A 24,841-nucleotide genomic window follows, 5' to 3' on the forward strand; every position below is an offset into this window, starting at 1 on the left:
GAACCTAACCTAAATAAAAAAATAGCTTGAAAGAAGAAGAGAGGTTTGAGGTTTGGTTGTTGTTTCATCTGTCATTTCTGTTTTCTGTCAATTAGTGTCAATAGTGTCAATGATGCAAACAAATAGAAATAGTGCAAACTGCAAAATGTTTATTTAAGTTTTTTGTGTTAATGTGAGTGTGCAACCACTATAATTTTCTGAATATGTTCCAAAAGAATAAGTAGAATACTCTATTGTAAACCTTAGTCGTTGCAACAGTGACAAAAATCAAATGTTGTATTAATAATTTATTAGATGCATTGCATTGTTTATAATGATTATTCAATGCATTTAATGATTTTCCAATTCGTGTGGGAGCGTTTTCACACAATCTCCACGTTATGGCTCCCAGAAAAAAGAAAACTGCTCCTGCTGTAGTTGGTACAGTGTCAACTAGATCAACGCGAAGAGAGAGTATAATTAATGTTGAAATTGTACCAAGATTAAGCAAAACCCCAAAAAGGCAAACAAAAAAAGTAAAACAAATTAACTCCCCTGAAGGGTCTGAAGAGGTAGTGTTAGAAGAACCTGAAGCAATGGAGACCAGACCTGAAATATTGGAGCTCTTAAAAGAGTGGTCTGACGATGAAAACAGTCAGAACAGAAACATAGACAAGATTGAGCAAATTGAAATAAGTGACTCTTCAGTGAATACCCTTCCAGATGATCAGCAGTCCTTAATAGATATTTTAGAAGGAAAACAATCAGATGAGGACACCAATGTTCAGGTCAAAAAAGTGATGACAGTAGACAATCCTATTGTCACCATTGACAGTCCAAAAGTGGAGGAACCTGATATTATTGAAGAGTGTGTAGTTGAAGATGACAGTTTTATTATTGAATTTGCAGATCAGACCACCAGTAGCAGTGTTGAAACTGAAGGAGTGCAGTGTGTTAAAAGCCCTAAAAATCAAGAAGAAGAAGACAATAGTGTAAACTCTATTACATACACATTAGAAATTGAGAAAGTTGAGGAATTACCTTCTAGTAGCATGGAAGTGGAGGAAGAAGTAAAATTTACTCAGCATGAACCAGAAGTTAAACCACAATGTAGTGAAACAGTACTAGTTGAGCCTACTGTGGAATGCCCACAAGTCACAGATGCTGCTGAAAGCACTGTGTTTGACCAATACAAAGAGGAATCAGATCAAATTCAAATTGATGAAATGCCACTATGTGATAGTTTGGAAGATAAAATGTCTCAAATATCATTAAAAAACTACAGTAATGATCAACAGGATAACATTACAACTATAAACACACCTGAAAAACTAAGTGTAATCCAGTCTCCAACTATAAAACAATACAACACATTCCAAGAAAGTAGAAAATCTCCAAAAGGCTCTCCTAGATCATCTCCTAAATGTCAAGTGAAAAGATCAATTTCATCTGACTTTGAAGCTTTACCATTTAATGACAGTTGTAAAGTTGCATCTGAAATAACAACCACTAAAGAAAAAGGTGTAATTGACCCTGGAAGTTCAGAAAACATGGAAACTGATTCCATTTCAAATGAAAATTCAACCAACAAACCTAATTCACCAGCAGTTCAATTTCCCCCAAGGGAGACTAAACTAGCTGAATGTTGGATCATTAAAAGACCATCCAGGAAAACTGTGTTCACTAGAACTTGCAGTACCAAGTTGAAACTGATTGATGACACCATAGATGAAGTGCTTCGTATGTACACTTCTGATGATGAATCCACTGATATGAAGAAATATCAAGAAAATACAAAATCTGTCACACCATCAACCAGTCAAGAGTCTGCAGGGAATAAAGATACTGCAACTTTCATGGAAAAACTTTCATTGAATCAGGAAAGTGTTGTAGACACTTTAGTTGTAGAGGATAAGTCACAAAGTAAAATGAGCTTTAATAGAAAAGGTGTTTCAAGTTCAGTGACTAAAACCAAAGTAAGTATTTTATTTTTTTAATGTTGCATTTATAGTTGCTTCTAATTTGAATGTTATAGGCTAAAGAGAAGAAGAGTCAAGCAAAAGAACTGAAGAAAAAGAAGGGCAAAGCCCGATCTAGAAGTGGTGAAAATTCCGAAGAGGTGCGTAGATCTGACAGAATCAAAACAATAGCACCAATAAAAAAGAAGTCTCATGGTTTGGTGAGATCTAGGTCAGAACCGAACCTCGAAATCGACAATTCGGACAGCAATTCAATAGAAAAACCTTCCCCAGCAGCGTCACCTTGTCTCAGCAAGTTTGACAAGCTGAAATCCAAATCCAAGTCTTCAGACAATCTGGAGTGTTTGCCGTCCTCCTCACCAGAACTACCCAATCCCAATAAGAAGAATGATTTTGGCAAGACGGAAATCGAAGCTCACTTAAAAAGCTTTGTCCACTTAAAGGAAAACACTTACAAAACAGAGAGGCAAACATGTAAAGAGGCTAAAGGAATGGTTTGCGATTGTTACTTAGCGGAAGAGGACATACAAAACAACGAGTTTGGTTGCGGTGACGATTGTTTGAATCGACTACTGATGATCGAATGCGGTGAATCGTGCCAAATCGGCACTAGATGCACCAACAGACGGTTTCAAAGGGGCTTATTTGCTCCGGTGGAGGTTTTCAAAACTGAAAAGAAAGGTTTAGGAGTGCGAGCTGCTGCTAATATCGCTTATGGGGAGTTTATTTTGGAATATGTGGGCGAAGTGTTGGATCCCGATGAGTTTGATAAACGCGCCGAAGTGTATTCGAAAGATAAGAATATGCATTTTTATTTTATGTCTTTAAGAGCTGATGCTATTATTGACGCCACTATGAAAGGTATATTGGCCTTGATGGTCTGATGAAGGATGTTAACATGTTAATTATTTTTGTAGGAAATATATCAAGATTTATTAACCATTCATGCGACCCTAATGCTGAAACCCAAAAATGGACCGTAAATGGAGAACTTCGAATTGGATTTTTTAGTACAAGAACCATCTTAGCTGGGGAAGAAATTACTTTTGATTATCGTTTTCAACGATATGGGTAAGTTATATGACACATTCAACTACCACTTTTGTGAAAAAGAAATGACAAAACTTTATTTATATGCACAGTCGCCATAAATAATCAAAGGGAATGAACGTTATCATTTTTTGACATAATTACGTAATTTAACAAAACAATACATTGATCAACTGTCAAATTACGTCATCGTGACGTCAAACTCGCTATACTACAGGCTCGATAGAAAAGGTGTGGTTAAATTATCATTTGACGTCACGATGACGTAATTTAACTAAACAATATAATTACCAACTGTCAGATTAGGTCAAAGGGAACGTTTAGTTTCTTAAACAATAAAATTACAATTTTTACATTCCATTAACTTGAAAACGGCTCAACTAAATGTCAACATATTTTCTTGTATACAGTGTGTCCGTAAAGTCGCGCATAAGTTGTATTAAAAATCAGGTATTTGTTTTCTGGGAAAAGGCTCGGACACGTCATTATTTATTTTTTATTGTGATTTTTTTGATAATAAATTCATGTATACAGGGTGACCCAAAAATAACCCAAAAACGACTGTCAACTTTATTTTTTCAAATGGAAACTTCTATTTTTTATTGCATTTTTGGATTCTTCATGGAATTCCAAGTATAACCTAACCTAACCTAACCTAACCTAATCTAAATATTAATTGAGTTATTTTAACTTAACTTCTTCTAAACAAATCACTGATTTTTAATAAAATTTATGCGTGACTTTACGGACACCGTGTATATCTTTCAAGTAATCATAAAATATAGAGGATGTTCTACTAAAAATTTAGTATTTTTTGTCATCTTTGTTAGTCTTTTTTGTTTTATTCAATAACGTTTTCTGGTGATTTAAAAGAAGCCCCCTAGCTTTTGTGTTGACAGTTTCTTCCTACGTGTAAAAACAAAGGCGTTAGAAGCTGTCTAACATACGAAGCAAGCCTATACAGGGTGCTGCATTTTCGATGGTTTTACGGGGTACAGAGAAAACGGTAATAGATAGAAAAAAAGTAGCATACGTGTTCTGATCTCTTTTTCTGAGCTTTGATGAGTGGCGAAAAGTGGGCGGCGCAAACTTCTTTTGTTTCAAAGATACGGGGGGTTTTCAAAAATTGTTAATTTTTGAACCTCTTCTGTATTTCAGTTGCTCTTAATGTTATCAAAAAAGGAAGAACAGTTCCTGGTAGAAGTTTTCATGTAGAATCCAATGGCGTAGTCAATTTTTTTCTATTCCGTTTAGTTTCTGACACATGACAGTAATTTACATTTTTTTAAATGGAACATTCTATATATTTTTACGTCATTTAATTCTGTTGATTTTTACCTTATCAACGGTGTATTACAACATATAAGTTTGTAGAGGTTAACCCTGTTATTTAAAAAAAAGACCTGTGCTAAGCTAAAAAAAGGCCAATATCTAAAATACCAAACAAAATCGGAAATCATATAAACTAACACATCAAAAAATTAAATATTTTTAATAAATCTTATTAAAAATCTAAGTTACAATCAGTTCTACCGTCACTTTAATAAGAAAAATGGCCATTTCTATTTTCTACTATTTTTAAGGTGGAAGTTGAAAAAATTGTTTATAAACGACGACATGTAACATGTTAATATGAACATAGCCAAATTTTGTTTTGACTGTGGGTATTTTTATACATATTATTTAGCACTTTTTTGTTAAGGAAACGCTTTTTTTTCTAATTACCAAGAATAACGTTTACAAACATATGCTTTAATACACCGTTGAAAAAGTGAAACTCAACAGAATTAAATGAACTAAAAATATATAGGGTGTTCCATTTAAAAAAATATAACTTAAGTAGGCCTTAAGGCCCTTTTCGCCGTTTTCCCTCAATGACCCTTCCCCGCTCCAAGGAAGACAGTTCCCTGCGGGAGAGTGTGGAGGCCCCAAGAAAGCACCTCTTGATAAACGATCCTCCGCCGTTCCACATTGTGAACAAACGGGGCTCTCACCAATTTCTAGTAGATGCAAATGTCTGTTTAGGCCACAGTGGCCTGTCAGAACCGCAACCAGTGTTTTTAAGACCCAGCGACTCCTTAACATCAACCATTTGGACTTTGCCTTGGCGTCGCTTGTGTTTCCAATCAATTCCTTGGCTTGTCTGCACCCTTCCGCCTTTCTCCACGTCTCTGTGGTACCTTCAAGCGCCCAGTCACTCAGTGCGCTTGCTACCTGTCTGTTGCTTAATCCTATGGGAGGTTCGGCAGTTATTGGATTCGCAGAAGACACATGTGCCGGAATCCACACTAGGTTTACCTGCTTCTGCTCTGCCACTTTGTTGAGGGCATCCCAGCATTCCTGAATCAGTCTGTTGCCCATCTGGCCTTTAGGACAGCCTGACTGTCGGAGTAGATCTCGATCTGTAGCACCGAAATAACCGATTTATGAGCTGGCAAAGTGAATATAGCACTAAATGTATAACAAAAATACGATGAACATAATCTATGGTTCTCGGCGAACAATTTTGCTATGCTACTTTTTTTTCTCTCTTGATTGAGGTGCTCCAATGTAAAATGGCCTTATTTTCACTAACATCTCGTATTACCGAAGAGATAAGTTTCGGTAAAATGTCCTCTACCGGAAAGACCGAAAACTAAATGAGACATTGTTTTGAGACACTCTCCAGCACAGATAATGCTCTTTTAAATGTCATTAAAACGACGTCTCTACAACAGGACGTTTTCATGAGATTTCATTTCTTTAAAAGCAATCTCACCAATTTATATGAAGAGACAGAAAAATAGTTAAATAGCTAAATTCTAACAGCAAAGAGGCACAAAAATGCTTCTGCGAAGCATCAATCTGTCGAGGCTGGTTGGGTGACAGTCCTAACGAATCAGAGGAAGAAGACGAGGAGGAGGACGAAGATGAGGAACCGGTGAAAGTTGTTAGTAACATCGAACCATCTTTAAACATCCTCGAACAGCAAGTATCTCCGGAGCTACCACTCGAAAATGCAGGCTTTGGAAGGTCTGAAGTCGAAAGTATGGACGTTGACGGCGTGTCAGCTACTTCAATACCGGATGCCTCTAGTGAGTCACCTCACATTCCTCAGGAGGGTCAGGAAACTACTCCCAAGAAATCTGGAAAGAAAAAAGTGAGGAAAGAAGTCTTGTACGAGGAGATTGACGTAAGTTTAAAAGTAATTTGATTCTGCTTTGTGGTTAAGAGGTTTATGATTGCAGCAGCTGAATGAAGATATCGATATGTTGGGAACTACTGGCTTAAAGAACCAGGCGCATACACTAAAACTTAGCAGATTAATGGTCAGAGCCAAAGACTTGACGCAACGCAAAAAACTGTTGCGTGTGTTGCGTCGCGGTGATCTTCCTTGTCGACGGCTATTTTTGGACTATCACGGATTAAGGTTAATGCACGGTTATATGATAGACGCGCAACAAATGAAAACTGAGGGAACCTCTCTCCCCATGGAAATTATGCAAACTAAGCTGGAGTTGTTGCAAACTTTGGCCGTTTTACCCATCCAGAACAAGACAATGTTGATCGAGAGCAAAGTTTTGCCTGCCGTGGAGAAATGGGCTACAAACGAAGATATAGTGGAAGATAACGACCAGAAGATTGAAGACTTCAAAACATCAGAATTTGAAACTAACCCGGAAGTCAATGAAAAAATTGAAGAAATCAAGTTTTTGGCAGCAAAGCTTTTAGAAGAATGGTGAGTTGTTAGTTAAGTTAGTCGACCAGCTAGTGGTAGTGTAACGATTTCAGGGCAAACATGAAGGAAATTTTCCGCATCCCAAAGAAACAACGAATCGAACAAATGAAAGAGCACGAAAAAGAAGCGAATAAAAAGTATATGGAGAGTAACGCTGACAAAGAGTCATCTAAGAAGAACGATCAGCGGTATAGAACCACGTGGTCGCGTTGCAAATCCGAAAGAGAAACCACGAAAAGACGGTGCGTTTTTCCAGGATCAATGTATCATTAGTTAAAAAGTCCTAATATTTTCAGTTCTGAAGACAAACCATCCGCGGAATTTTTAAAAATCAGCAAACACGAGAGACGTAAACTGTTCGCGCTCCAAATGGAACTACGCGAAGAAGAGAGACGTATGAAGCAGAGAGAATTATGGCGGCAACACGAAATGAATTGCATGTTGATTGGGGCGGATCCCCGGTTCACCGCCCCTTTTGATCCCAGCAAAGGGTTTCAATATATTTGGAACCCGTCGCTCGGTCAGTGGCAAGCACTGCCCGTTCCTTCCCAGTCTGGACCTACTCCGCAAGGTAATATTTATATTAGATTCGTTTATGATCAGTTTACTTAAAAATCTATTCTAATTTTATTTATTTTTCGTTTGTTGAATTTAGTTTTGTTGTGATACTATTTTATAATTTTTTTTTTACATTGCAGGAACTCCGAAACAGACTGTATTAGGGCCGTTTGCATCTCCGATGCTGAACGTTTCAGGGTCCATACCAGGCACACCGTCACAATATCCAGGTAATCATTTACTAGTTTTTCTGTTAAAAAATTTTAGGTTTAAGAGAATGATTAAGAAAAGGCTAATAAATGCACATGAAGAGAAACAACGGAACATGTGTGCCTTAGAGGAATTCATACTGTAGGTTTACGGCTCCATAGAGTCAAATTTGACAGTTCTGACGTTAAGGAACATATTTACTGTTCTCGCGGAGTGAGTTTACCCGTGCGTCACGAAGGCTACGTCATTTATAATCATATGAATCAAATCAAGTTTTCGTCAACAAACCTGTTGTGTTCATATTATAGAAAAGGGCATGTCTAAAGCTTCGTCACGTTTAAAATTTTGCGTATGTTGTCAGTCAGAAAGTAGAGATTTTTGGCTGCAAATTTGCACTGAAACAACCTTATACCAAAGCAAATCAAAAATATCTTGACCGAAATAACATTTTTTATTTATGAGAAGTCTCCGTTTGGATCATAGAATTCCGTCTAAATTTGAAACGTAATTTATTTACCGAAATTCGCAGAGATGTATCACCAATATGTAGTATTTCTTTAACTTTAAGCTCTTGATTTAGGTTCTGGATGGTTACATGTTTCTCTAAAATAAATACAACAAATTAAAAATTCAATAAGACATTCTGAGTGATGCTGTAGTATCTCATATCTCATTTTCAGGTTGCAATCCACTTGTTTTATTTTAAACCCGCTGGAAAACATTTTAGACACTTATTTTATTTTTTCTATGACTTTATTATTAATATGTTTCAAGAAATTTTTATGAAAAATCTATAATGCAACCCAAAAATCTCTCTGGAAACAATGGAATGTTAATAGATGTTTCTTACAAAAGTAGATATATTTTACTATTATTAACATACTATCCTTGTACATATCATATAATGTATTTCGAACATCCATTTTAATGCTTTCAGATAAATCAGTGGTCTTGGCTCGTCGATAACGCCTCGATTTACGTTTTCTAGGTGAGGAAATCATAAGATCACTTGCTTGCTTTTTCCGAATCGAATAAACAGTTTTGCGGGAAATTTTCAAAGCAGCTGCAACCTTCTAGTATCAAAAAAAATACATCAGTAAGAATATGTAAGGTCTTAAAATGTCTTATTTTCTTCCTGAACAGATGATAAAGCTTCTAAAGGTCCTCCATTGGTTTTTTCCAATTCAAAATATTCACAAAGGTTAAGAATTAACTGCTGGGCTTGTATGTGGAGAATTTTTCCAGGCATTTTCTAAAGAAATACTGTAATAGTAAGTAATTCCGAATTTACGAAAAACCAAATGGCTAAATAAAAACCATAATAGACACTCCCACTTTTTTTTCAAAACAGGTTAGTAATTGTGCCAATTTTGGTTAGATCGTGACAGCCGACATAAGAAAAAATAAAAATGTTAATAATAATATTATGAAAGTACTTACAGAATGTTAAAAGCGTAGAAACAATAGCTCTTAAAAGAACTGTGAAGGTGTGGTAAATAGAAAACTTTATAAATGATTAACAACACAAAGAAACGGAAAAGAATTAATAGTAAACAAATCAAATAAATTTCGATGGTTTTCAAACTGACAATTGACAGAAATAGAAGCGCTAATCAGTAAATGTTTTTTTTGGAAGACATTCACTTAGATATTTACCCTTTCTGAAAGTGAACAATAGACAAGGATGAAGTCTTATATCTTTCTCTCTCGTCTATACTTTTTTTCAGTCACGTGACCAGTGATCTGAAACTGTAAAATTACAAATAGTTTTTTCTTTGAGGAATTGCACTGTAAGTTGTGTTTACAGCTTCGCGGATCCAAATTTAACAGTTCTGACGTTAAGGAACATATTTATACTTTTCTTACGTCACGTGAAAGCTGTCATAACTGTCGGAGCCCTTTCACCAGTGATCTGAAACTGTGAAATTACAAATTGTGGCTTATTTGAGGAATTGCACTGGAAGTTGTATTTAAAGCTCCATGGAGCTTAATTTGACAATTGGGACGTTAAGGTTAACACTTTAATACGTTGCTTGGGTCACGTGACAGCTGTCATAATTGTCAAAACCTAGTCACCGGTGACCTGAAACTATAAAATGCCAAATAGATATGTTTCTTGGAGAAATTGCACTGTAAGTTGGGTTTGCAGTTCCACAAAGCCAAATTTGACGTTAATGAACACTTTTTCTTAACTCTATGGAGCTGTAAATGCAAGTTCTTCGTGAAAAAAATTACTTTGGGCAAAATTAAAATGGGAAAACTACATATGAAGTTTTCTACCGTGACTGATTTTATTATTAGTATGTGTAATACTAATCGCACAACTTTACAGTTGATTTAATTATTAATTAAGTGGTAATAACATTCAAGGAGTGCAAGCTACTATGCCTCCAATGGTTCCCGGCGTAGCTGCGACGTTGTCAAATCCTCTACCTGGTGTGACCACTTCTCTGCCCAATCCTAGTCATGGACTACCGGGTCAAATGGCCGGTATACCGGGTCCACTGGCTGGACTGCCTATTTACCAAGAAGCGAAAGAGGATCCGTCCCAAGTGAAATTTGCCGGTCCCATACCGCCGCCGGTTAAGTTGCCGCCTAAATGGAAATGCGCGAAAGACAAATACGGCAGGCCGTATTACTATCACGTCAAAGTAAGGAAAAGTCAGTGGGAACCGCCGCCGCACTCAGAGCCAATGATCGAATGTAAGTTATTTTTATTTCAATTATTGTTTGTGTTTACCTATTAGAGGTTAGGTTTATTAAGTCTGGTTTATAAAACAAAATTTAACTTTAGCATTAACTTTAGTATTAGCATTAAGAATAGAGCTAGTGGTTTTAAATTGTGATGTTCATAAACAAAATTTAACTTTAACTATAAATTTAGTTTAGTTTCTAAATTTCGTTACAGCTAATACTAAAGTTAAATCTCCAATGTTTAAATTTCCTCTTAAGATTGAATTTTTGTTTTATTTATGAAATTTCTAAACAGAAATTCAAAGAATATTCTTTTGCTATTGATTTAGTGCAGTAATATGGCATTAGGCAGCTAAACATGAAAAAAATAACATTAAAGTTAGGTTACTTTTCAGAAAACTGTATGGTTAAATTAGGGATTTTATAAACACCCTTCTTTTTTAGGGTTAATACTAAATTTATTACTAATGCTAAAGTTACAGCTAAAGTTAAAATTTCTTTTATAAACTAGGCTTTATTCATTCTCACAGCGTCAGAATCTACAACAACCGAAAGCAGCTCCAGCAGCAGTTCTTCAGGCTCCAGCTCGGAGACTGACAGCGATGACGAAATCGACGACAGCAAACTGCTAATCGAAGTACGAAAGCAGATTGACAGCAGCACGTCAAAAGTTGGTCATAAAACTCTTCTTCCCGATTATATCAAAAAAGAAGGAAGCGATTCAGTTACTCCCAGTCCTGAAATCAAAGTACGTATTTAGGCGGCTGTTATTTCTTTCTTTTTTGTCAGATTACCAGGTTGACAGGTTTTTCAAAAAAGTTAACTTCGTTACACACTTTTGCTCTAAAGCCATTGGTATTTAAATTAATAAAAATCACATTTTCTTTTAATAAATCAACTTAGATGGAATCTGATGAGGACGAATCAATCGAGGACCCTGCATCCGAACAGTTATCCTCTATTGACATTAGACTAAAGGAACAATTCAATCTAGACAGTCCAAATCAGCAAATACCCAGAAAGAAACGACGAGTAGGACTCTGTCAAGAAAAAATCATAAGCGTGAGTTGAGGAATAATTTATATTCAAAACTAGTGCTTGAAAAATAATCACTTTTAGCCTCGAAGCGAAGAAGACCGCTTGCAATCAAAAGAAAACAAGAAGCGTTACAAGGCAACTAAAGAAAAACTAAAACGACAAAAGCAACAAATGTTGCTGGCTAAAAAAAAACCTAAAGCGTCAGGTGAAGAAGTGAAGAAAGTCAGGGAGAAAAAATCAACCAAAAGCGGTGCCAAGACCCGGATCAAGGATATGTCGGAATGGAACGACGAGCACGCCAGAAAAATCAAAGAAGTCTTCAGGTCCACAATGGCCACTACAGTGGTTGGGGTGCTTAACGCTTACAGGAAACCCGATTGTCGGGAAGCTAGAATTACCAACACCGAAGATTTTAAACATTTGGCCAGGAAGTTGACTCACTTTGTGATGCTTAAAGAGATCAAACACGTATCCACTATTGACGAGTTGGTATGCACTGATAATGTAAAGGGTAAAGCGCGGGAGTACATTAAGAAATACATGAGTAAGTTTGGTGACGTTTACCAAAAACGTCATGACGAGCCGGATTTTAAAGATTAATTCAGTTTTGGGAGCGATTATTATAGCGTTTGTTGTGTTATTTTGATTGATTTACTTTTTTTGACAAATAAACATTTTAGGTCACAGTGTGTTTTTGATTTGTGTGGAGATAGAGATATCCAATTAAATTGCAGTAATTAAATCTTTTTGAACCTGAAAAAAAAATGAAAAACCAACAATTTTGAATAAATATTATATTACGCAACAAAAATTATAAAACCTAAATAGCAAAATAAATAGGAACAATCCAAATATACAAAAGCATTACTCAGAAATTTACATTTAAACATAAAATGCTACATCAAACAAAAAACTACGTATCCAAATTAAAAGTAACTGTTTTAGGCTGCTTAACACTACTTAACAAAGCCGTTTCAAATTTCTGCAACGTTTTACTAACTTTCGCGTACAAGAGACTTAATTGATTATCCCCATCACTGGGTTGTAATCCTTCTAAAATTTGATAAACTTGGTCCATTGAATTTACTATTTCCGCTTTGGATAATCCTTTGTTGGCGCAACTGTCCACCCAATTTAAATCACTTAAAAAGTCGCTCAGATTCTCATAACCCTGCAGATTCATATTGTCCAAGGACAGTACGGCGTGTTGCCGATTGTCCGGGTTAACTATTTTTAATTTATCCCTATTAAAGGTGCAAATAAAACCGTGATTGCCACACCAGCTCTTGATGGCATCTACTAAATCCACATCTTTATTGTCGCTTTCCAAAACGCCTTCCAGTTCTTCCAGAAAGTTAGTCTTGAAGGGTGATATAGACACGTCATTGTTGACAGTTTTTAAAATACGCACTTTAGACTCTAATTCCGCCTTGTACTTTTCAGCTTCAGCTAACTCTTGCAATTGCTTCTGTCTGCTCTCCATAAACCGTTGTTCCCACACCTCTTGTGCTTCAAACAGCCTGGTTTCTGTTTCGGACAGTTTGGCTTTGATTTCCTCCATTTCAGAATTGTTCGATCCATTACTTTCGTTAAAACTAATAGATTGAGAATCTATCGAGTGACGTCGCGCATAATCCATCCTCAGAGCTCTAAGTCTTTCTACCTCAGATCTTAATTCTCTTATTAGACGATCATGGGGAGATTCGTTGATTCTCGCTCTATTAACGATGGCTCGCGCTTGACAAGCGTATCTGAGTGTAGACAACGTTTCGTCTAAATGGGTGTTTGAGGGTGATATTGTTGCTAACATTGAGGTGAGAGAATTTCCTCCCAAGCTTTCCTGGAAAAAAAATGTTTATTTTATTTGTTGCTGTTTATTTGTATTGTGATTGATATAAATCAAAAACACTGAGTAAGCTCTGTTTTGTTTGCCACAGACCTCTAAATGCAACTGAAAATCTTCTTAAAAGTGCCAGAAGCCTCTAGAATCACTGTAAATGTGCCTGAGAACCTTCTAAAAGGTGTTAGAGTCCTCTAAAAGTCTCTTAAACCTTTTCATAACTGTCTTAAATTGCCAGAGGCCTCTAAAACCATTTTCAAAGTTCCATAGATCTCTAAATGCTACTGAAACCTTTTAAAAGTGCCAAAGATCTCTGCAAATATTTTAAACCTTCCTAGAATTGTTTTAAACTGCCAGAGGTCTCTAGAATCATTTTGAATGCTCCATGCTACTGAAACCTAAAAAGTGCCAGAGTCCTCTACAAGTGTCTTAAACCTTTCCATAACTGTTTTAAATTGCCTGAAGCCTCTAAAGCCATTTTGAAAGTTCCAGAGACCTCTAAATGCTACTGAAACCTTCTAAAAAGTGCCAGAATCCTCTACAAGTGTCTTAAACCTTCCCATAACTGTCTTAAATTGCTAGAAGCCTCTAGAACCACTGTGAATGTACCATAGACCTCTACATGCTACTGAAATCTTCTAAAAAGTGACAGAAGCCTCTAAAACCATTTTGAAAGTTCCAGAGACCTCTAAATGCTACTGAAAACCTTCTAAAAGATGTTAGAGTCCTCTACAAGTGTCTTAAACCTTCCCATAACTGTCTTAAATTGCCAGAGGCCTCTAGAACCACTGTGAATGTGCCATAGACCTCTAAATGCTATTGAAACCGTCTAAACAGTGCCAGAGCCCTCTACAAGTATCTTAAACCTACCATAACCATGTTTTAAATTGCCAGAAGTCTCTAAAACCATTTTGAAAACTCCAGAGACCTCTAAATGCTACTGTAAACCTTGTAGAAAGTGTCAAAAACCTCTACAAATATTTAACACCTTCCTAGAATTGTTTTAAATTGCCAGAGGCCTCTAGAAACATTTTGAAAGTTTTAGTGACCTCTAAATGCTCCTGTAAACCTTCTAAAAATTGCCAGAGATTTCTGCAAGTGTTTTAAACTGTTTTAGACTTACTTCTAAGACTTGTCATTTTCTTTGACAATTAAATCAATTCATATCACATTTTAATCACTGACATACATTTTTGGCTGGTGATTATGAGGCAATAGTCAGAAGTCACTGAACAGACTATAATTATTAAATTAAACCAATTAGAGCAACTTACCCTTAACAGCCAAGTTAATACAGAATCTCTGTAAGGAATAAACTGGTTTTTCCTTCTTTCTGCCAATGCGGAAATGCATTTTCCTAAAGTTAACAGTGACTTGTTTATGGAAACTCCTTGCTTCATTCGTTCTTCATCATTGAAAGAACTTCCCAATCTTTCACTACCAGCCAAATCAACCAAACTCACTTTGCTCCTTCTGCTGCTATCTGTATCATCTAAACTTTTAGACTGTCCTAGTTCTATAGAGAATATACTGTGTGACCTGGATGAAACTTCATTCATTGATGTGCTAGCTACCACACGATTTCTGTTACCCAATAAAAGAAAGTTTCTAAGTTCTGTGTAAGATTTCACTGAATGAGTGGTTAAGTCCACAATATAAGGTCCTAGAGTTGGATGCTCCCTTACTTTTAAAGGGACTTTTTCTGAATTTTGTTTAACTGCCAATAGATCATGGATTTTTTCATTATAAATTTCAAAGTAACTTACTTCAACACTGATGCAGTCATCATTACTTTCAGACACTCTCTTGAAAAGTTCTCTGCAAAATCTGGGAGTAATTCCTGCATACTCTTCAGAGTCAATATCACTCAAGTCACACATGGTTCTACCCATCATACTGTAACTTTTCCCTGAACCAGTTTGTCCATAAGCAAATAAACAAGCATTGAATCCTTTAAAAGCACTATTCAACAATGGCACCCCCAAAGTCATAAAAACATCCTCTTGTTTAGCATAAAGTGGATCACTTTCATCCACAGACCAAAAAACATGGTCATAGTTAAACGTGTGGTCAACTGCAGAGTTTGGATGGTTGTATTTTGCGGGGCAAACAATAATTTGCTTGTCTTTGACGCGTATTACGTCTTCTGAACCAACCACCTCAAGTTCTGAGGAGTTCATGGGTCGAATTCTCACAGCCACTGTTAAGTTGGACTCTTCGTCGGTTTTTTCCCGTGCCGGTTTTGATGTTACCTTTGGGGTTTCTAGCAGCACTTTGGAGAAACATTCCGGAGTTCCTACTGGGGTTTTTATGTGTCTGGGGGTTTTTGGTGTTGAAAATAGACTAGAAGGGTTGGCTAAGACCCGTTTTCTTGGCGTATAGTTTTTCACTGGTGATAGAGACATTATACTGTGTAACGGAACCAATTTTGTTTTTGTCTAGTAAGTAAAATATCTAATGTTTTATGATTTATGTTGAAAATGAGATTCAAAATTTTAAAGTGGTAACTGGAACATGGAACTGGGACCGTTATTAGTTATTTTGACATTTGACATTGGCATATAAGGAGACAACTGACATGGGCCGTGTTTCGTTATGGAGTTGGAAGTGCTATAACAACTGCTTTCTATGCTCTCTCTAGAAGAACGTTAAAGTACTGACACCGATCCGTACAGATCTGATACTGATCCGTACAGTACAGTTACAGCCTAAATAATCAGACCAAACGTCATGGATATATGTCAAAGTCACGTGTCTTGTAATGAACTACGAAGGCCATGTCCTTTCCAACTGTGTTTCTGGCAGTTCAAACTTGACATCGCTTTTAACCCTGATTGCACCAAATTTTGTAGTGTTTTTTTAGTTTATTGAATAGGAAATTTAATAAGGATTCCAAAAATGAGCTTAAAACAGTTATTTTCTTACTCCAAGTGGGTTTTATAGGCGATTCTGTGGTTGACTGATGTTCTTTCAAACTGTTTCTGACCAAAATGTGCCAACTGACTCACAAACTACGTAATATCTGTCACTAATGTCAAAACCGTCAAAATTTTCCTAGAATTTGCAAAAGTTGAAGTTTATTGTAAACCAGTTTTCTTAGGGCCGATTGCACAGACATATTTAAGGGCACCCAAGACTAGGATTTAATTGGACTATGACATTTTATTATACATATTATTATATTTTATTTTATTTCGACAATTGTCACGTGACCGTCATCTAGGTAAATAGTGTTCAAAAATCACGTGACAACTGTCACTAACGTCAAATCTGTGCTCAAAAGTTGAAAAAAAGGGGTTTTAGAAAGGTTATTACGTAAAACGTGTTATTTTATTTTGACTGTTGTCACGTGACTTCCTAGCTAAAATATTTTTCCCAGCGAGCCTGGAGGACAAAATGGGTCTTTAGTATAAACTGGGACGTTTGGGCTTTGGCTATCTGACTTTGTGAATACTCATGCAATTCGAGTAATTTGTCATTTCATAAAGCTCAGAAAAAAAACGACAGTTATCACGTGACTAGATTATATGTAATAAACTGCGGCAGTAACAATACAATTTTAAATGAAAATCAGTAATACAACTGCTCTGCTTTCCATACGAATTGATCCTACTGACAGTTCCAGTAATACCAAAATCGCCCTGCAAACGTAAATACAAATTCAATTTATATGTTGGTTAAGGGCCGTATTATTGAAGTGAAAGTTGTCAAAAAGTGAGTGTCATCCACATGTGCAGCATTTGCGTAAATCCCAGTACAGGGAGTAGTTCACAAATCACACGCTAATTTTCAAAAACACATCAATAATGCGGTCTTAAGTAAAACTTACACCTGATCTTAATAATGACTTTTTGTTTCTTGACCTTACAGTTACCTAAAAGAAAACAGAATCTAAAAAATGAAAACTCTTAATAAAAACAGTTTATAATTACTTCAAACGTCGCATTTCCAGGCATGGTGGTAAACGTGATTATGTAATCTTTAAAGGACTTTTCGTCAGTGATATGTTCGGATTGGTAAGTCATAACTCTGGCTCGCTGTATTGTGTCGAGTTTCAGCAAAGCACACTGAGCGTAGCCTTTTAATTGAACATTAATAAACTTAACAGCAAACTGACCGGCCGCTTTTACAATATTGTCGTTAGGACTAATTGGGTGACTTTCCTGACACGTGCACCAATGACTTTCGATTTCTGCTTCTTGGCAAGTTCTATTTGGTGGAATATAGCTGAACAGGCTATAACTGAAAGTTTAAAAACAATTTAGTATTTTGATGACGTAACAGGTCCAGCGGAGCACTGAACGGTTTATAGGATACTATAGTCTATCCGGCGAACCTACGGAGTAATAAAAGCGAAAATTAGGAGGGGTTGACCCGCCCCGTCCATTAGTATTGGTCTATATCCGGTCCGTTTTACAATATAATATCTTCTTCTCTCTCTAATATAAGGACTTCTCGGGTCTCATGTCTCGAGGCACTTTTACATACCTGTTTTACAGTGTAATGCGGGTCGACCAAAGTTGCCGCCCATCGAACTTTATTACTCCGTAGGTTCGCCGGATAGACTATACAATAGGGAACTTGACAACATTTTTTTTAAATACCACTATAAATCTTCAGTACATACTCTATTAAAATCTATACCACTAAAAAAACTTCCTGACGTCATTAGTATGATCCAGATATGGCTACTGTGCTAAACAATACTACATATGACGTCAAAAGGTACATGGCGAGCGGAACTTTAAATGTTTATTAACAAGGTATTTTTAATTTTAGAGTAAAAATACTTATTGTTATTATTTTTTCGAAAAGATTGGTTCAACAAAAAGAATCTTACCCACGTGAAATTGTTTTGTCTGGAACATTTCTCATTTTTATAAGCTTATTGACGTCAAGAAAATCGTTCAAAGTTTCGTACAAATCAAAAGGAGTCGTCAGTCTTCTTACGTTTGTTTTGAGGTTTTGCAACGCTTTAGGATATTGCTGCCGGAACTGCTTCGGCAAAGCCATAACAACGAAAGGTAATCTTTCTTCAAGCTGTCCTTGATAAGTGCTCCGTATACTTCCCCAACGTATACCGTGGTCGCTCATAAATACCACTACGGTATTGCTAAGGTGACCATCCCCGTTCAGTTTTGAGAACAAATTGTAGAGTATTTTGTCTCCTAAGCAATGACAAAAGTGTTTTTTTTTGGTATATTTGCACTGATGTTAACCAACATACCTAAAGCAGGTCTGTTTAAATAATCATGAGAGTAACTGTTAGTCCAGAAAAGCGCAAAGTAAGGATTTGGTTGCGTCGACATTTGTCTAACAAACTTGTCGATATAGTTAATTGTAACTTTAAAAACTTGTCTTCCACCAAAGCATTGGTTGCAATTAATATCTTTCTTGAATCCAATTCGGTCTTGCGCTTCCCAATCAAAAGTTGTATAGTAATAGTCTACGGGTTGCTTTTTAAAACCAGTCCTCAAGTAGTTGAATATACCAATATGAGAGCAATCTTCGCCAATAGCAGTAACGTATCCTGCTTCTTTGAAACGCTTCCAAATGAACGGACACTGATCGAAATGAGTATTAGGAGTGGGCCAACATAAATCAGTTAGTTCCTTCTCGTATAACCCAGTTAAAACTGGTATCATGTTTACAAAAGTGTTATCACCCACTTTATTGTATCCTAGCAGCTCAACTGCATCCAATTGCTTACTCAAATATGAGTAAGTTTGAGGTAGTTGACGGTGCATGTTAGCTCTGGATACCGAGTCCACTCCTACTATCAGAACATTTGGTCTACTTATCGTTGAATTTCCAATTAGTGCGTTATTTTCAAACGGGACAAATGCAAAGTAATCTTCGTATATTTTTTCCTTGTTAGATTGTTTCCTACATGTAACTCGTATGAATTCATTCTCAATGTTTGTAGAATTGCCAAGGAGTTCTATGCAACTGTCACTGTAAACCACTTTACCGTCCCGTTTGGAGTCGTGAGGGTCCACCCGGATAAATTCAGTGTAACAACAAAAGAGTTCCTTTAAATCAGCAACTCCGTAACGCTGTAGTACTGAAGTATTTATATAAAGTGACGTTAAATTACTTTCAAAAAGGGGTTCCGGTATTTTGGAACTGGTGCAGGTAATCGGTGGAGGAGCAAAAATGTAGGATTTAATCGATTCATCGAAAAGATCCATTTCTGGAATTCGACAGCCTGAAAAATACAAGGTTTTTAAGAATGACAAAATATGAGTAATTCAAAAACTTTTAAATCCTAACATACGATTTACGCAAATGGAGTACCACGTGGACTTACTTACCATAGGCCGAATAGTCATGGCAACCGAGAACCGTTAAATTGAAAAAGAAGAAAAAGTAGAACGTGCAGTAAATGTGACAGTTATCAAGTACAGTGTTGTATTCATAAAACAATTTTAATAATTTTTAAAATAGGTGATCAAAATAGTGATTATATTTTTTATTAGTTTTGATGACAAAATGATATTAAATTTAATAAAATGTCAAAATTATGATAGCAATATTTACTTGATCAAGATTGCTATTTTGGGGGATTTTCCCAAAAAATAGAGGATTTTCTTTTTCTTTGGGATATTTTTTGGAGATTTTATTTCTGGAAAAAATATTTACCAGAAAACTAGCTGGAGAACTTCCTTTTGGGATAATTTGAGTTTAAAACGCACTAAACCTTCAAAATCTGTGGAAGAGAGTATACTAGTTAGTGTTTTTTCCAGAAAAACTCTGTCTTGACAAAAGAAAGCAGAAGTTTTGGGGTATATTTTGACGTTTGAACGAACCATCTAGCTGTCATATTAACTAAGTTAGGAGCTGTCAAATGTCTCGGTTAATAGTAATTTAAAAAAAAATTGAATGCAGGTAAAAGTGGTATTCTTTACGACATTTTAACGTCTGAACGATGAACGTTCTAACTGACACAGGGACCAATTTAGGAGCAGTCAAATTGTGACCCTCAAGACTTCTGGTCATAGAAAACATTATAAATCTAGATTTACATGTCAATGGAACTGTTTGAAGTCACGTTTTGACAGATTGGACATAGCTAGTATTATGGTTTACATAAAACCACAAAAACTCTAGAATAGTTTACTCCCTTATTTGACCAGTTTTGGCAGCTAGAGGGCGTCAAAGATCCTTCACCATAAAATCACATATTTTTTGACACCCGTTGCTGTGATCCTAAATTACTCCCTTATTTAACAAGTTACGTCAAAATGTCATAGAAAACTAAAGATAGAGCAGATTTCAAGCTTTCCAAAAATATCTCTACATGAATTAATTGATCACACCGTTTGGCCGCTAAAGGGAGTCGAAGATCCTTCACCATAAAATGTTTTATTGTTTTTCTATTTTTAATATCAGGTTTTGATAAAAAAGTGTGTACTATAGTAAATAATTATTAGTGAGTCGGACTATAATGGTAAACCTACTTTTACTAACGCAAATACAATAATACTATAGATAACACCACAACATGCTATTTGTGATGCTATTTTATACTGTATATAGGTAATAAATTACAGATTAACATAAAAGTAATACATTAATACGCACTTGATAAATATTTCCATAGCAAGAATTTAAAAACTAGGTCATTTCCAACAAGGTTTTCATAAGTTGTAGTTTCTTTCGGGATTAGGAAACTTAAACCTGCTGCTGCTCTTGGTTCATAATCTGACACCCTCATAAAACTCACGAACAACACAAATATGCAACTTTTACTTTACTTTTAATACTTTTTAGCACTTTAGTGAACGCTATTCAAATTTTAAATTCAAAATAGATGTCATAGTGACAACAACAATGACAACTGGGAAATTAAGTCGTTTTCTTTCGGATCTAAACGCGATATGATCCAAAGGTCACGTGGCCTGCGCATAATTTTGTAATCATGGGGTCACGTGATTTTTAGAAAAAAATAAATTGTTTCACTCAGCTTTTAATTAAAGGTCAAATTTTGTGTCTTCATGGCAAGATGAAGATCTAGATTTATAATGTTATCTATGCTTATAGTACAGTTACACTGTTGTATTTTTGGTAAAATTCTGGATTATTTTTTTTTTAATTATGTTTAGTTAAATGATAGCCAAAATTACGAGTTACATTTTGACGTTTGAACAAACTTCCTAACTGTCACAGGGACCAATTTTTGTACTGTCAAATTTTTTCAAAAAAAACCTTGATTACTTACACTGCTTTATTTCCAGGTCAATATCTCGGTTATTTGTAATTTTTGAAGAAAAATTGTGTCTAGTTAAAAGGAAGCTTAAATTACGAGCTACATTTCGACGTTTGAACAAACCTTATCCAGCTCTCATAGTAATCAAGTTAGCACGCAACAAACATCAACTATAATACACTTACCCGGAGTATTCACTAAATATCCTTGGGCCGAGCTTTTCTGTTTAAATATCTCTGCTGTCTTACTTTGATTGTAGATCGCTTTCCAGACATATTGGTTCACGGACTTAAATTCAATCACATTCAACAAGTACAACGCGCTTCCCAAAAACACCAAAAGTACTGTCCAGAACTTGTAAGTGCTTCTTTTGGGAGAATGTGCACCGCTGCTGGTTTCATTATAAAGCAGTTTGTATCCACGTTCAATCATCAGCGAGCTTCAATATTCACAAAACTTCTTATAGTTTCTCTAATGACAGTAAAATTATATTTATATAAATATATAACCATATATAACACCAGCCGCCATTTTTAACAAGGTTAATTGTGATCGATTAGTAGGATTGATCCGTTTCACATCACGTGACTGTCAAAAGAGTCATTTTTAGCAGGCCCAAGAAACTTTACAAGAATCAAGAAAGCGCCCCCTACAGAAAAAACATCAAGAACATGTTTTCCATTATTAGATTAAATTAAATTCATTTTGATAATAATTTTCTAACTAAAAATCACCTCAATTTTTAACTTCTACCACAGACAAAAATAAACAAAATAATTTCTTACCTTTTCTCTCAAAAAATCTATAAATTATTTCAAATTACACCGAAAAAGACGGTTTGTTATTTATGATTGTGTAAATACATACCGTTTATCAAAATGGGAAATGCCCACACATGGTTACTCGAATTTTTGTATCTGAAATGTATTAATTTAATCTCTTATTAATGCAGTCTGGGTCCAAAGTTTGTCATTAATTATTCCAGGGTGTTATAAAGCCGTAAAACAAATGTGATTAAGCAGTTTTGGGAAATAATGAATGCACTCACATTACGGTGGCCTTATTTATAGGCTAACTTGCAATAATTAAGTATTTGAAATTCTAAGATAATACCTAAGTCAATCTATAAAAAATTTTTTGGTGGAAATATACTCAGTTGATTAGGTATCCCACCCTTTTTATCTAAATTCTTTGTAACCCAAGTAGTATTGGAAAGTTACACAACTATATGTTTACACATCATTTATATCAATTTGAGAAATCCTGTTGCATTGACAAACAAAATTAATACAAAAACGTTAAGTTCTCCGACTTAAAAAATAAAAAATCATATTACAATTAATATTTAAAAAGAGCGGTAATTTTAATTCAAACTCGTCGAGTGTCTGACAAGACCCTCACAATACACCCCACCCCAGCCACATTATACACTTTCTCATGCCAGACAAGCAAGTGTCCACTGCTTCCTTCTGACGGACTCTCGAATCCTTTGTAGACATATTTCATTAACACATCCAGCTGGTCAGTGTCCAAAGACTTGACGGCCTCTTCGATTTGGGACGGTTTGATGGACAGCAACACCCGTAGAGTTAAACTAAGAGCATTCTCCTGGAAAACAATGTTTAATTTGATATCATATAGAAGAAACCAATTTGAACCTTGATTTGCTGGTTTTTGCTTCCTAAAGGGGCATTGCTAAGCATCAGTTTGAGAGCATCAATAAGCTTTCCTGTGTTCAATAGTTAAGGAATAAAGTGTAAAACAACAAAATGCGTTTTTCAAAATGTAAGAATATGTGTTTTTGAGTGTTAACCACATTTTTGTCTTAGAATCAGAATCAGACACATGAATACCCCCTAAAAAGGGTTTAGGCATAAAGGGATAAGTATTATTGCACAATATGTAGAGTATCCATAATTAAAAAAAAAAAATCACTTATATAAACAATGTGAAATATAGTTGCAGGTTATTTGAAAACACTCCAAATGAAACACATTACCACATATTATTATCTAATAAAATAAAAGAATATACAGTGTGGAACATCCAAATGGAATAAATTCGATAACGAATAAATGAGAGCGTGTTGCGAAAAACACTTGGACACGTCAATTTGTATTTTTAGATGCGCATTTAAAAAAAAAAAAAATTATGTAGAGGGTGTGCCCTGTGACAGTGGCCGATACCAACTTTCTTATTTTAAATACAACCCCCTGTATATTATTAGTTTTTTGGATTCTTCAGAAAATTCTAGACATAATTCATGTACAATGTCCCATACCTATCTTCAACTGTTTCGGAAATATTAAGTGTTTTCAGATGTATTACAAAAATTAACATTAAAAAAAGAAAATTATTTTATTTCACAAATTCGCTACATTACACTTAATACTTATTTTCGCAAACATTTTGACCATCTCTTACATTGAAATTAATGTTTTTTTTACATTATTTGTGAAATAAAACAATTTTCTTTTTTTAATGTTAATTTTTGTAATACATCTGAAAACACTTAATATTTCCGAAACAGTTGAAGATAGGTATGGGACATTGTACATGAATTATGTCTAGAATTTTCTGAAGAATCCAAAAAACTAATAATATACAGGGGGTTGTATTTAAAATAAGAAAGTTGGTATCGGCCACTGTCACAGGACACACCCTCTACATAATTTGATTTTTTTTTTAAACGCGCATCTAAAAATACAAATCGACGTCTCCAAGCGTTTTTCGCAACACGCTCTCATTTATTCCTTATCGAATTTATTCCATTTGGCTGTTCCACACTGTATAAATACTAAACATAGAATAAGGTCAATTACTAGTGACCTATTTAAAAAAGAACATATAGAAAATTATTTTGTACATTATAAATGTAGTGTGTACAAGATAAGAATGTTCTGAAGCTTTCTATTAATTAACAAAATCACACAAAATGACTTAATAGATATTATTTACAGGGTGACCTATAGTCAGATCATTCTACTTTTTAAAACTACATTGAAAAAATGGTCCACAAGGAAATATGGTACTCTGTCAGTCTTAATACTCAAATAAATTGTTTCATGTCTTTCTAGTAACTGTTTTAGTCAGTAACTAAAACTAAACATGGTTTTTGTAATTTTTGCTGCACATAAAATATACAAACACACCATGTTTGGCTACTACAACATTATTTTCCCATATTTATCAAACAAGAAAAAGGATATTTTTGCAGTAAATTGTTGACTTCAGTCTCATCAGGCCCTTGGGGACCAACTTGATCCACCTCATCTTCTTTGTAATTGTCTTCGCAATATTGGTCCACATCAATTTTTCGGAATGCTGAACTTGAAGTATTCTTTGCCATTGTAGCACCTCAAGTAAACACTAAATCAAAGACAATTTTCTTGAAAATGAGTAAATTTCAAGGAAATAAATAAACACACCTACAAGTGGGGTTAGAGTTTATTTGCTTTGACGTTTGACAGTGAAAAGTTTAGTCCAATCAGCTGATTTTGACGGACCGCTTTGTGATTGGTCACATTAACGCCATATCAAATTAGTTTGGACCAATCGAGTACTTC

General features: G+C 35.3%; 4 protein-coding genes across 9 annotated transcripts; 1 reads left to right on the forward strand and 3 right to left on the reverse strand.

Moving 5' to 3' along the window:
• The first annotated feature begins 109 nt into the window (after nucleotides 1-109).
• Nucleotides 110-11,912, forward strand: Set2 (SET domain containing 2). 2 transcript variants are annotated; one of them, XM_081974464.1, is made up of 12 exons: nucleotides 110-1,955; nucleotides 2,015-2,819; nucleotides 2,876-3,029; nucleotides 5,817-6,180; nucleotides 6,236-6,726; nucleotides 6,780-6,968; nucleotides 7,023-7,297; nucleotides 7,425-7,514; nucleotides 9,865-10,197; nucleotides 10,719-10,936; nucleotides 11,092-11,250; nucleotides 11,308-11,912. In XM_081974464.1, the coding sequence occupies exons 1-12, from the start codon at nucleotides 381-383 to the stop codon at nucleotides 11,824-11,826; spliced, it is 5,172 nt and encodes a 1,723-aa protein (XP_081830590.1). In that variant the 5' UTR covers nucleotides 110-380; the 3' UTR covers nucleotides 11,827-11,912. The 2 variants fall into 2 exon arrangements, with proteins under 2 accessions (XP_081830590.1, XP_081830591.1); XM_081974465.1 differs by having other exon boundaries at nucleotides 6,239-6,726.
• Nucleotides 11,913-12,005: 93 nt separating this feature from the next.
• neb (kinesin family member nebbish) lies at nucleotides 12,006-15,733 on the reverse strand. The gene is made up of 2 exons (XM_081974479.1): nucleotides 14,341-15,733; nucleotides 12,006-13,066 (listed from the first exon to the last, which is right to left on the reverse strand). Exons 1-2 carry the CDS (start codon nucleotides 15,469-15,471, stop codon nucleotides 12,140-12,142), a joined length of 2,058 nt encoding a protein of 685 aa, XP_081830605.1. The 5' UTR covers nucleotides 15,472-15,733; the 3' UTR covers nucleotides 12,006-12,139.
• An 840-nt stretch (nucleotides 15,734-16,573) lies between these two features.
• Nucleotides 16,574-22,358, reverse strand: LOC145725650 (uncharacterized). Of its 5 annotated transcripts, XM_081974484.1 has the most exons (8): nucleotides 22,143-22,358; nucleotides 22,061-22,077; nucleotides 21,461-21,746; nucleotides 18,294-19,274; nucleotides 17,907-18,234; nucleotides 16,999-17,308; nucleotides 16,896-16,940; nucleotides 16,574-16,707 (listed from the first exon to the last, which is right to left on the reverse strand). In XM_081974484.1, the coding sequence occupies exons 3-8, from the start codon at nucleotides 21,705-21,707 to the stop codon at nucleotides 16,585-16,587; spliced, it is 2,034 nt and encodes a 677-aa protein (XP_081830610.1). In that variant the 5' UTR covers nucleotides 21,708-21,746; nucleotides 22,061-22,077; nucleotides 22,143-22,358; the 3' UTR covers nucleotides 16,574-16,584. The 5 variants fall into 5 exon arrangements, with proteins under 5 accessions (XP_081830610.1, XP_081830608.1, XP_081830607.1 ...); XM_081974482.1 differs by lacking the exon at nucleotides 22,061-22,077; XM_081974481.1 differs by lacking the exon at nucleotides 22,061-22,077 and having other exon boundaries at nucleotides 21,461-21,924.
• A 146-nt stretch (nucleotides 22,359-22,504) lies between these two features.
• On the reverse strand, nucleotides 22,505-24,835 carry Arpc5 (Actin-related protein 2/3 complex, subunit 5). The gene is made up of 4 exons (XM_081974506.1): nucleotides 24,704-24,835; nucleotides 24,484-24,644; nucleotides 22,934-23,005; nucleotides 22,505-22,883 (listed from the first exon to the last, which is right to left on the reverse strand). Exons 2-4 carry the CDS (start codon nucleotides 24,622-24,624, stop codon nucleotides 22,644-22,646), a joined length of 453 nt encoding a protein of 150 aa, XP_081830632.1. The 5' UTR covers nucleotides 24,625-24,644; nucleotides 24,704-24,835; the 3' UTR covers nucleotides 22,505-22,643.
• Between the last annotated feature and the right edge of the window lie 6 nt (nucleotides 24,836-24,841).

Source organism: Ips typographus, linkage group LG2 (genome assembly GCF_016097725.1).
Source record: "Ips typographus isolate SLU linkage group LG2, UJ_Ityp_2.0, whole genome shotgun sequence".
Taxonomy (NCBI): Eukaryota; Metazoa; Arthropoda; class Insecta; order Coleoptera; family Curculionidae; genus Ips; species Ips typographus.

Coding starts and splice junctions, on each gene's coding strand:
- Set2 (XM_081974464.1), top strand. CDS start 381: ATGGCTCCCAGAAAAAAGAAAACTGCTCCTGCTGTAGTTGGTACAGTG. Junction 6,181..6,235: donor TCTTGTACGAGGAGATTGAC/GTAAGTTTAAAA, acceptor TTATGATTGCAG/CAGCTGAATGAAGATATCGA. Junction 11,251..11,307: donor GTCAAGAAAAAATCATAAGC/GTGAGTTGAGGA, acceptor AATCACTTTTAG/CCTCGAAGCGAAGAAGACCG.
- neb (XM_081974479.1), bottom strand. CDS start 15,471: ATGTCTCTATCACCAGTGAAAAACTATACGCCAAGAAAACGGGTCTTA. Junction 13,067..14,340: donor TATTAACTTGGCTGTTAAGG/GTAAGTTGCTCT, acceptor TTTTTTTTCCAG/GAAAGCTTGGGAGGAAATTC.
- LOC145725650 (XM_081974482.1), bottom strand. CDS start 21,707: ATGATTGAACGTGGATACAAACTGCTTTATAATGAAACCAGCAGCGGT. Junction 17,309..17,906: donor GACAAAACAATTTCACGTGG/GTAAGATTCTTT, acceptor TTAAACTTTCAG/TTATAGCCTGTTCAGCTATA. Junction 16,941..16,998: donor CTGGAAATGCGACGTTTGAA/GTAATTATAAAC, acceptor GTTTTCTTTTAG/GTAACTGTAAGGTCAAGAAA.
- Arpc5 (XM_081974506.1), bottom strand. CDS start 24,624: ATGGCAAAGAATACTTCAAGTTCAGCATTCCGAAAAATTGATGTGGAC. Junction 23,006..24,483: donor TCAACAATTTACTGCAAAAA/TATCCTTTTTCT, acceptor CTATTGAACACA/GGAAAGCTTATTGATGCTCT. Junction 22,884..22,933: donor GCAAAAACCAGCAAATCAAG/GTTCAAATTGGT, acceptor ATTGTTTTCCAG/GAGAATGCTCTTAGTTTAAC.